Source organism: Myotis brandtii, unplaced genomic scaffold (genome assembly GCF_000412655.1).
Source record: "Myotis brandtii unplaced genomic scaffold, ASM41265v1 scaffold327, whole genome shotgun sequence".
Taxonomy (NCBI): Eukaryota; Metazoa; Chordata; class Mammalia; order Chiroptera; family Vespertilionidae; genus Myotis; species Myotis brandtii.
In genome coordinates, this window is record NW_005362585.1 from 573202 (window position 1) to 585393 (window position 12192).

Below are 12192 nucleotides of genomic sequence, written 5' to 3' on the forward strand. Positions count from 1 at the left end.
CCCTACTGGGGATGTGCCCGAAACCAAGGTACATGCCCTTGACTGGAATCGAACCTGGGACCCTTGAGTCCGCAGGCTGATGCTCTATCCACTGAGCCAAACCGGTTAGGGCAACTACTGATAATTTTTATTGCCAATCCTAATATGAAATATTGGTAACATTTATATCAAGAGGAATATTTGATAATGTTAGAAACAATAACTTAATTTCTATATGTAATATAATCTGATTCATTATATTAGTTCTGTCAGTTTATATTAGAAATCTATTTTTATTTTTTATTTTTTTATATATTTTATTGGTTTTTTACAGAGAGGAAGGGAGAGGGATAGAGAGTTAGAAACATTGATGAGAGAGAAACATCGATCAGCTGCCTCCTGCACGCCCCCTACTGGGGATGTGCCCGCAACCAAGGTACATGCCCTTGACCGGAATCGAACCTGGGACCCTTCAGTCTGCAGGCCGACGCTCTATCCACTGAGCCAAACCGGTTCGGCTAGAAATCTATTTTTAGTACTGGTGAGAATAGATACTATACATTACAGGATCAATGATACAAATCACACTTGTAACCACATAAGTAAATTCACTGTATTAATAAACCCTTCCCAAAGCAATTTCACTCTCCACAGCACATGCCACTCTCTGATAGTGTACCATTGGTACACATCCATTGGCAACTATTGTAGTAGGCATGATGCTTTCCCCTCTTGCCCACTCTACTTCCCCCAGACTCACCATCTCTTTGTGATTGGGGTAGAAGGTCTGATCGATTAGAGGGAATTCCTCTGTCCCCAGTTTCTTGTGCAGTCGAACCATCTGGGCAAACTATGAAAGTCAAGAAAGACAAGTCAAGCAAGTCCTTCGCCTGGAGGGAGTCTCCAAGCTGGAGGTTCCAAACTTCCAAACTCCCTCAGTTCCCCCCAAATCACAGTGATTTTGAGCTCCCGCATGCATTCATGAGATAGTCCTTCTGCCAATAACACCCTTCTTGTCACTTACCACCCAGGGCTTGTCACAGAAGTTGTAGACAGAATGCAAAGAGTTAACACTGGGGATTCCAGCATACTGCAGCCCAATGACCAAACTGCGGTGGTCTCCATTCCTTGCCATGCTGAAGGCATGCTGACGAATCAGCACAAAGTCCGGCTTCAGAGACCTGGGGTGCAGGGGTAGGAGTGTTGAGGATTCCCCCCAGAAGCTTCCCACCACCCTTACAACAAAGAGCAAGTTTCCATATGTCCACAGCTCCTAACAATTGTGAAGTGGCTTCTCACCTCAGCACACATGCGCAAGCTGTTCTTCCCCCACAAGCACCCTTTCCTCATCTGGTGACCCCTTGAAGCCTTTCCTACCGGCTCCTCTCCTCACCAGGTCAGCTTCCAGCTTACCTACTCAGCTCTGACAGCCCCCTGGGTCACAATGTCTCCGACTACTAGCTGTTCTCAAAGAATGCTGCCCAGAATAAAGTCCAGCCTCAGGGGCTTTACACAGGTGTTCACTCTGCCTGAAACATTTTCTCCCTAGATAAATGGTGTCCCAAAATTCACGCAAGAAGTAATTTTGATAGAAAACACAGGTTTATGATTTAAAATTGTAAATTTTTATTGATTCATAAAGTATACAGTATAGGGTTATGTATGGAATAGCATATCGGGTAAATGACCTCCACAGCGTTGCTGGCACATACGCACTCTTTTGTTGAAATTTTCCATGACCGTTTTGCATAAATGTGGCTGAATTTCAATGAGGCTCATTTTCATCTTGATGGCTTGGTTAATCGACAAAATTGTCACATTTGGGGTTCAGAAAATCCACCAGTGATTGTTGAGAAACAAATGCATCCACAACGTGTCACTGTTTGGTGTGGATTTTGGGCTGGAGGCATCATCGGACCATTCTTCTTTGAAAATGAGGCTGCTCAGGCAATAACAAAAGAGTGTGTATGTGCTAGCAAAGCTATGGAGGCCATTTACCTGATATGCTATTTCATACATAACCGTGAATTTTGGGACACCCTTTACCTGCATGTAGCTCTCCTTCACCTCCTTTAGGTCTTCCTCAAATGTCTCTTAAACTAGTGGTCCACCTTATCCAAATTTCAGACTCCTCCACTGCTGGAAGCAAATTCCAGCAGGTTATAATTATGCAAGAAGTTCATCAGAAGGCTGATGGACACCTTCAGCAGGGCTGAAGATCTGCATATTACTGCCTGCTGCCAGACAGCTGAGGGCAGTTCCCCAACCTGATAATACTTTATTGTTTACCAAATCTTACCTTGGAGATGTGTATCTGCTTTGCTATAGGGCAAAATGTGAGAATAAAAAGCCGTGGGTCCGGAGATTCGGAGAGTTTAGTCACTAGAACTAAGTTTCTGTCTGGCACCCCGAAATGCCTTCCAAATTCATATTTCTTCTCTAGTCTTAATTTATGCACAGCCTTTCTCCAGATTCCTTGAACCCTTGCAGATGCGGGAAAGACCCCATCACTCCACTAGCCAACAATCCCTTTGCTGCTATATATTTTTCTTATCACTTTTACATTTTTAAAGTAATCTGTTTATTGTGTGTATCTCTCAGTAGAATGTAAGCTTCATGAGGGCAGAGAGATTTTGTGGGTTTTTGGTCTTTGGGGAGTCTGTTTTGTTCACTGCCAGGTCCTCAGCATGTAGAACAGTGCTTGGGCACAAAGGGTGCTCAATAAATGTCTGTTGAATGTAAAATGCTGAGAGCAGCACCTGGTATACAGTGGATACTCAAGAAATAATTTTTGAATCAATAATTGAAAAGTTGCTTTGTGGTCTGCTGGGATTCTTGACTCTTCTTCAGAAGAGAAGCTATCTCCCACATTCTGTGCTTAAGTTTTTTTTAATGGAAATATATTTGACAGATAGCATTGTGTAAATTTAAGGTGTACAACTGATGTGTTAATTTGATACATTTATATATTGTAATGTGATTGTCATTGCAGCGATAGCACATCTATTATGTCACAATTATCCTTTCATTTTTGTGGTGGAATAATTGAGATCTAGTTTCTTAGAATATTTGATGATTATGATACAATATTGTTGCCTATAATCACTTTACTGTACATTAGATCTCCAGGACTTATCTACCAGTTGCAAGTTTGTACCATTAACCAACATCTCTCCTATTCTCCCAGTCCCCAGCCACTAGTAATCATCATTTTACTCTCTATTTTTATGAGTTTGGCTCTTTTAGATTTCACATGTAAGTGATATCATATTGTACTTGTCTTTCTCTGATTTATTTCACTTAATATAATGTCCTCAAGGTCCATATATGTGGTCACAAATGGCAGGATTTCCTTCTCTCTCATGGCTGAATAATATTCCTGTGGGGTGTGTGTGTGTGTGTGTGTGTGTGTGTGTGTGTGTGTATCTCACATCTTCTTTATCCATTTGTCCATCGATGGACACTTAAGTTGTTTCCATGGCTTGTCTATTGTAATGTGCCTAAGTTCTTGCTCACAGAAGGATGGGTGCAGAGGTGAAGATTCTCCCTCAGATCTAAGGGAGTCCTTATACCTCTCCCATAACACCAAGGTACCCTTCTTGTACTCACCTCATAACCTTCACCCCATTCCGAAGAACTTCCATGTCCACAGAGAACCCACCATTGGCGTGAGCCACAAGATTGAGGTCAGAGAATTCAGCCTGGAAAGGAAAAAAATCCGTGATTCATTCACATCACACAAAAATGACCACTCAGTTTGCAATCCGGACAGTTGATCCCCAGGTCCACCTGTCGCAACTAACCTGTTCTACTTTAATGTCAATTTCTCCATGGAGCTTTTTCCCTTTGAAGTATTTCGCCCTGTAGAGGAAAAGCAGAACACATCTATCAATGCTCAAATCTCAGGAAGACAAAACCCAGGCCAGTCCTTTGACCCCTTTGCCCCTGCAGCGTCTCTAGAGAAACCATACAGTGATTGTTATGATGGTTGAAATACTTTGAAAACTCAAACAGTGCTTTGTGAACAATAAAGTATTCCTCATGGAGGTGTGTAAATGTCAAAGAACACTACAAATTTTAAAAAAAGTCCTTAAACCCCAGAGAGCAGATATTTCTTAAAGTATGGTCTGCTTGCAACACTGCTATCATAAATGTTTTTGGAAAGCTCCGAAAAATGAGGAGTGCTTTGTAAACTGTAACATACTTTGAAATTGCATGGAGTTTATAATGGCAGAGAACCTTAGAAAGTACAAACATATGACGTGTGCCTGGGTATGGCTCAGTGCCTGTATCTGCTTATACAGCCTGAAGCATCTCTCTGTTCTCTGGCCCTTTCCCAAGGAGGAGTGCATTCACCATGTGTGGCCGTGTGCCGTGAAGGACAGAACAGCCATGGGTGGGGGCACGGGTATCAGAAAAGGAGGAGCAGATTGAGGGGTGCAGGCTGGTGGTGGTTCCACAGAAGCTGGAGACTGCAACAGTGGGGGTGGGGGGAATCAACTGAGGATGAGTGGAAACCATAGGAGGGAAGAGGGGTAGGAGCAGCAAGTAGGCACATCATGAACTGCTATGTCACTGTCCCTATGCCCATCCCCAGCAGGGCTAGGTTTCCGGTGGCCTCTTCCCCCAGGCCCAGGATTTCCTACCTGATAAGCTTCTCCACAGACAGAAGCTTATCCCCAATTTTTTACAGACATGAGACAAGGGGAGAAGTCACTCCTGGGGTCATTGACATGCACACAATCAGGGTCTCTGACACATACACACAATGCAACAGGCCCTTGTGCCTTGAATGACATGCCCAAAGACCTCAAACACAGTTATTTCCTCTCTCTCTCTCTCTCTCTCTCTCTCTCTCTCTCTCTCTCTCTCACACACACACACACACACACACACACACACCCTCCATTACTGACAATGACCCCACACAAGTGCTGGAAGAGAATCTTTTTTAGATATGTGCATTTTTAAAAATAAAATGATGACAAGTGCAAACTATATCACTATTTTTAAACTTTTCCCCCCATAAGTATAGTGGGTACTCTGCTCAGATCTTCTCTTCAGGGCCAATGCCCTCTGAATATCAGTTGTTGACAGCTTACGGCTGTGTCCAACTGGGAACTGTCTTAGTTACAGGGAACTGCCTTAGCCAAGGTTATACCTACTTCGGGCAGCGCGTGGCTTATATCTGGTCTCAGTGAGGACAAAGGCTGCCTGTTTGCCTCAATATAGGCTGACTCCTAAGGACTATTCCCAGCCCCAGAGCTCCCCCTAGGACCAGCTTAGGCCTCTGATACAACCACATTGTGGACCAACTTCTCTGTCTGCCCAACCCTGTCCTCCTTACAGGTAGGTGTTGATCCCAAAGGCACTCTGCAATGAGCTTCCCACATGCAAAATTCTGCTTCCAAACTGGTTTCCAGAGAACCCAACCTAAAACAGTGGGCCAGAGACGTCAAATGACAAAGACTCTAATGCTATTCTGGAGCTGAGTCACCCGGCAGCTAGCAGGCAACGTGAAACCATCATTTGTCAGGGGTGGAGCACAGATAGCCCCGGCAGGCTGTGTTGACTCCAAGTGCTCGGCAGCGGCTCCGGGCTGTGATGCAAGCAGTCCTGCCACTCAGGCCATTTGATCCATCAGATCCTATGACACTGGAGGTGTCAACAGTGGAAAAAGATACAATGTGAAGCTTAAGAGAAGCTCGAGTGGGAGGCCCCTGGGGCCCTGGAGCAAGGCCATGCCATCTGCAGCATAGAATTACACGCCTCTTGAGAAACAAATCTTGGTGTAATATTGGGCCCTGATACACAGTTACTTGACCAGGGGGTACCAAGTAACTGTGTACCCAGAAGTGTCCATTATAAGCTAGATCCTGCCAGGCCTGCCAAGTAATACAGTCAGATGGGTCCAGCAGCCAGGATACCAGGCAAGCTGCCTGAGCAGGTAACCCAGATGCCCATGTCATCCACCTTATTGCTACTGCCTCCCTCAGCTCACTAAGGGGACTCCTTTATCCAACCAGTGGATAAAGGAAGAAAAAGTCTGAGCTTGCTTCACAAATAGATTGCCTTGGTATGTGGGTGGAAGACAAAAATGGACAGTGGCTGCACCATAGTCCCATTCAGAGCTCCCAATGGGCAACGCTGTGAGCTGTACCCTTGGCCATCTACTTTTTGGGGAAAAAGAAGTGGCCAAAGATTAGAATATATATTTATTCACTGGTGGTGAATGGCTTGGCTGATTTGTCAGAGGCTTTGAAAGAAATATATTGAAAGATTAGAACAAGGAGGTCTGGGACACAAAAATGTGGGTGGACATATGGGAGTGGAGATGAAGTGGAAAGAGGAGAAAAGATCTCTGTATTGTATTTTAACACCCACCAGACAGCATCCGCCACAGAAGTGGCACTAAGCAATCAGGTAGATAGAATGAGTCAGCTAGATGATGTCAGCCAGCCTCTTGAATCAGTCGCCCCAGTGCTGAGCACATGCACGAAATGGCAAGAGGAACAGAGATAGAAGCTATATGTGAGGGTCTACAGAATTATTGAAGAATATTCAACCTGCCAGCAACAGAGACCAATATTGAATCCCTGACATGGCAGCATCACTCAAGAAGACCAACCAGCTACTTTGTGGTCTCTTCCACCCTGGAAAGAGTAATGATTAATTTTGACTGGAATATTCTATGTATGGGTTTGCCTTTCCTGACTGCAGGACCTGAGACAGCATCACTGTTCAAGGGCTTACACAGTATGGGATCCCACAAAACATTACATCAATCATGAAAGGAGGTGCAAAAGTGGGCCCATGACCATGGACTCAACAGATGACCTATATACCACAGCACCCAGAAGTTGCTGGCCTCATTGTTATGGAACAACTTCTTGCAGCCACAGCTAAGACCCCAGCTTGGAGGTGATACCGTGAACGAATGGGGCACCATCCTTCAAAACCCAGTGTACACCCTAAATCAATGACCATTGTTTGTGCTGTGTTTCTAATAGGTAAAATACATGGGTCTGGGAACCCAGAGGTGAAAGTAGAGTGGCCCAGCTTACCATCAATCTCAGTGATCCACTTTTGGAATGTGTGTCTCCTGTTTCCTCAGAGCTCTGCAAGGTTAGAGGTCCTGGTTCTCCAGGGGGGACACTACTACCAGGAGACACAGCAAGAATCCCATTACATTCTAAGTTTTGAGTGCTACCTGGACACTTCAGGTTTTGCATGCCAATGGACATGAAGAGGAGTCACTATCTGGGCAGGGGTACATGACCCTGATCATCAGAAGGGGCAGGGCTGGTGTTACAGTGGGGGCATGGAGGAACCTAGGTGATCTGCTTGGGTATCTGTTGGTATTCTTTGCTTAACTTTGATGGTAGAGGGACAAGAATAGCAGCCACAGCCTGAGGAGAGCATGGGCTCAGAGATCTCTCAAGGGCTCAGAGATCTCTCAAGGATGAGGGAATGGATCATGCACCAGGTAAGCCACCAAGACCAAGAGAGGTTCCATCTGAGGGTGAGGGGAATTTAGAATGTATAGAAGAAGACAATGCATATCATTTATTTATGCTGCATTTATCAACTGTGGCAGTGGAGGCTGTCTTTCATCCCACCAACCATGCTCTTTCAGGTTTCTCCCAGAAAACAAGGTCAATTACAATCCTGGAAATGCTGTTCTCAGATTGGGTGAACTTACTCTAAGAAGCAAGTGAATCTGAGTAGTACAAAGGGTAGACTGTGTGCTCCATCCAGATCCTCACGCCCTCTCCTCAGGCCTTCCCATCTATCCCCCAGCTTCCTGGAACAGCTATTGTTGAAGCCTCACAGTGCTGTCCCGCCCTGGGAATTGCCCTCTGTAGCACGAATTTGCCTTCCCCAAGATTGTTCCTCCTCCCAGGGGACAGCCTGTGGTCAATGATGGGCTGATGCAGGAATTCAGAAGCATGGGTACCTCAACTCCATTGGGGGTAACTCTAGAGTGTCCTCCCAGCTCCAGAGCTCCCCAGAGGATCGTCTGAGGCCTCTGTCATGGCTGCATCATAGCTCAACCTTTCCCTCTGCCAACTCTTGCTTCCCCTACACCTCCCCCGCAACAGGTGTTGTTCCTCAGAGCTCTCCCCAAGAAATCTGCATGCAAATCTCAGCCTCAAGATCTACTTCTAGGGAAGTCACATAAAAGAAGCCATGATAATAAATATAGTTTATATAACCCATTATATAAATATTTACATAATAACCCACCCTATATATGTAACACATATTATATAAGACACATATAATATGTTATACAGCAAACATAAAATAGGATGTCTTATACAATATATAACACAATATATGGCATATTACATATTATGTGTAGATGTATCCAGAATGTATAGTAGAATGTGTTTAAATATACATATACTAGAGGCCCAGTGCATGAAATTCATGCATGGGCAGGGTCCCTAGGCCTGGCTGGCAATCAGTGCTGATCTGTGGGGTGACTGAAGGGGTGATGGCGGGGGACCACTGGCACCCACCTTGGCTGGCCTGGGGCCTGTGGGCTGGGGGCAGCTCCTGCATTGAGCGTCTGCCCCCTGGTGGTCACTACGCATCATAGCGACCAGTCATACCAAAGTTCAGTCGATTTGCATATTAGACTTTTATTATATAGGGTAATCAGAATTAAAGTTTCAGTAAATAATTATCTTTACTATGTGCAATGGAGTCTGAAGTTTCCTATTCTATTTTATTTCATTTCATGAAGAAAAGCACACACATATATGCATTATATACTATAAACCCATTATATAATAGATGTATTATATAGTATATGTCATATACAATATATGGCATATATTATTGGTTATATTTCTTTTTAAAAAATATATTTTATTGATTTTTTCAGAGAGGAAGGGAGAGGGACAGAGTCAGAAACATCGATCAGCTGCCTCCTGCACACCTCCTACTGGGGAGGTGCCCGCAACCAAGGTACATGCCCTTGGCCGGAATTGAACCTGGGACCCTTCAGTCCGCAGGCTGACGCTCTATCCACTGAGCCAAACTGGTTAGGGCTTGATTATATTTCTTATTGGAGTAACAGTTTTACTAAATAATAATTCCACTTACTATGTGCAATATACTCTTTTATTTTCTATTTTCATTTATCCTACTTCATGAAGCAAATGAAATGCTGGTCACAAGCCAATAAATAGGTGGCCCACAGTTTGGAAAACGCTGGACTAAATTATCTCTAAAAAGGGTAGATGAGTCTCAACTTTAAATCATGGAGAACTCAAGACCCAAAAAGGAATGAGAGTGGTGAAGTTTGGCAGGAAGGGTGTCAGACTGTACTTAGGTGTATAATCCCATAGAGTTTGCACAATTCCTCCTTTATTCCAGGCTGAGATCCCTAAAACTTGCATGAATGTCTGCAAGTTGGTGATGCAGAGGTATCTGTTCCTCACACTGAGCCTGGTGTACACAGGGTCTCTCTTTTTATTCATTCTGCTCCACCTATGGTAGATACCAAATAAATATTTGCTAGATTGACTGGAAGAAAAGACTAGAGCAGCTGCTGGGATAAAGGGGAGGTGGTTCTGGGATGCAGAAGGGGAAGAGAAGAATCTTTCACTGAATTCAGCAGGTTCTCAATAAATGTTTGCTGGACAAACTAGAAGAAAAAAAGATAAACACTAGAGTTGTGATTATGGACAGGAGAAAGGTCTTGTCAATATTCAATAGGTAATTAATAAATGCTTGCTGGAATGAAGAAAAAAGCAGCAAAGCACCTGCCTGGAGGGTCAGAGTGAAGAAGGGAAGTCTGAAGGAGGGTGGTTAGCAATATTCAGAAGGGGCCTCATGAAGGTTTGTTGACGTCAATGGAGCAAATTTAGCCAGAAAGATGGCATCTGTGTGAGTGGGTGTTGGTGAAGGAATTATACCATGTGTTCAACAAATGCTTTATGGATTGTTGGAGAAAAGACTGGGAGGGCCTGCTGCAGGGATGGGAATGTGGCTGTTTGAACAGAATACAGTAAGAGATTGATAAGTGACTTTTGGATTAATTGGGGAAAGGGGCAGTTGAGAAGATGGTTACTAAGTGGGGGAGGGGACCTGGCCAGAATATAATAGGTGCACATTAAGAGCTTTCAGGATTGTGTAGTGTGGAAGGCAGGGTGAAGATTATTGAAAGGGGAATTAGGGCTACAAGAGGGGTAGGAGAAGGGGCATTGAATAAGGGGTTCTTAGAAGTATACAATAAGTGCTCATTAAAGAACTGTGGTGTTAAATAGAGGAAAAGATAGAGAATCCAGTTTATGTTTAGGATTAGAGGGAAGAAGTGAAGGAGGGGTTGTCCTAGTATATAGTAGTGCTTAATAAATGCCTCCCACACTCTGACACATGAAAAGTATGCATTTAATATCTATAGAATGAATAAATGGCTCTGAATAGAAAGGCTGCTGGCTAAGGGTTCCTGGGGGTGTGGTTATCTAAATAGTAAAGAACTGGTAATCAATATATTTAGACTGAAGTAGACCCCTTGGGGGTGGGTAGCACTTGAGACAGGGGCAAAACTTCCAGATTTGGAATGACCTTTATATAGTAGGCTCTCAATAAACGTTTAGTGGCTTAAATAGAAAGAAGACCCTTTGGGGTATCGACTTAAGAGTGAGAGAGGGAATCCCAAGGACATTGAAGGGAGTGGAAAGGGGGTAACCCTTAAAAATTGGGCTCTAGACTTATCAAATGAAGGACCCTGGAGAGAGGCTTATGATCGGTGCAGGTTCTCCTAAGAGTAATGAAGGAGAATGTACTCCCTACACACAACAGGCACATCCTCCCTACACACATACATGCTCACTGGATCCACTAAAAGAAAAGGACTTTGGGGAGGAGGTGTGAACATAGAGTATACAGAAGTGACTCCATACATGCTCTCATTGGAGGAAAAGGCCTTTGAGGGAAGGTGATTAGAATTGAGCACTTGGCAGACAGGGAATAAATGCACACTGAATCCACTCAGAGAAATGGTATTTGGGGAGGGAGGGCTAGGGATGGGTATATAATCACTGGATCATTGGAGAAAAATCTTTTGGGGAAGGGGAGTGGGGATCCTCCATCCATGGGGAGGAAAGACTTTTGTGGAGAAGGCACAGAATCAGGTGCACAGCAGGTGCTCCACAAATGCTCCAAGGAGTGACTAAAAAGATAAGGGCTCTGGAAAAGGGATTGAAATGGTGCACACAGTGCCAGATATCTGATTACTGTATTAATTGGAGGCAAAGGCCTTTAGGGACAGGGTCTAAGTTTGGATCATGCAGAAGGTGCTCAATACATGCAGATTGAAGCCACTGGAAGAAAGGCATTGGGGAAAGGGTTTGGGGTAAACAGCAGGCACTCAATAAATGCTTGTTGAATACACTGGAGGAAAGAGTCTTTAGAGAAGGACCACACAGTAGGCAGTTGATAAGTGCTAGATGGGTCTATGAAAGGAAAGGTCTTTGAAGGAGTAGCTGGAGGATGGGGGATAAAAGAGGCACTCAATAAATGCCTTCTAGATTCATTGTAGGAAAAGGATTTGGGGGAGAGTCTGAAGATATATCACACTCAGAAGGCTCAAAAATGATCATGGAACTAATTTGAAGAAAATGATACATTTGAGAAAGGGGCTTGGGGATGGGGCATACATCAAGCACTTAATTAATGGTTTCTAGATTCTTTGGAGAAATAGGCCCTTGGAGAGGGGGCCTGAGGTTGGGGGCACACAGAGGGCATTCAATAAAGGCTTACAAGATCCATTAAAGGCAACACCTTTGGTGAGAAACTGGGGTAGGATACACAGCAGGCACTCAATCAATGTTCACAGTTTAGGTGGTCTTTGAGGAGAGGGCTGGGGTGGGCACATAACTCACTCTGGATATATATACTCACAAGATCTATTAGAGAAAAGGCCTTAGGGCAAGGGTTGAGGGCACAAGATACATGTCAAGCTCTCAATGAATGTTCACAAAATTCATGGAAGCCAAAGGTCTTGGGGAAGGACTCCTGTTGAGGTACACTGCAGGTACTTGATAAATGCTCAGAAGATTCATTAGAGGACAAGGCCTTTGGCGAGAGGGTTGGGGGGGGGGGCAAAGGCACATTAGGTTCTCAAATGTTCACAGGATACATTGAAGCCAAGGCTTTTGGGAAGGAGGTACACAACAGGTGCCTGATAACTGCTCC

The 12192-nt window shown here is 44.2% G+C and overlaps 1 protein-coding gene across 1 annotated transcript in view; it reads right to left on the bottom strand.

Moving 5' to 3' along the window:
• Positions 1–7947, bottom strand: part of SYN1 (synapsin I) — a 30052-nt gene extending 22105 nt beyond the window's left edge. The window contains exons 1-5 of the mRNA XM_005871021.2: positions 7937–7947; positions 3783–3840; positions 3589–3680; positions 1004–1160; positions 740–829 (exon numbers count right to left, since the gene is read on the bottom strand). Of these exons, the coding sequence (XP_005871083.1) occupies positions 740–829; positions 1004–1160; positions 3589–3680; positions 3783–3840; positions 7937–7947 (408 nt within the window). The remainder of the gene's footprint in view (positions 1–739; positions 830–1003; positions 1161–3588; positions 3681–3782; positions 3841–7936) is intronic.
• Positions 7948–12192: the final 4245 nt, after the last annotated feature.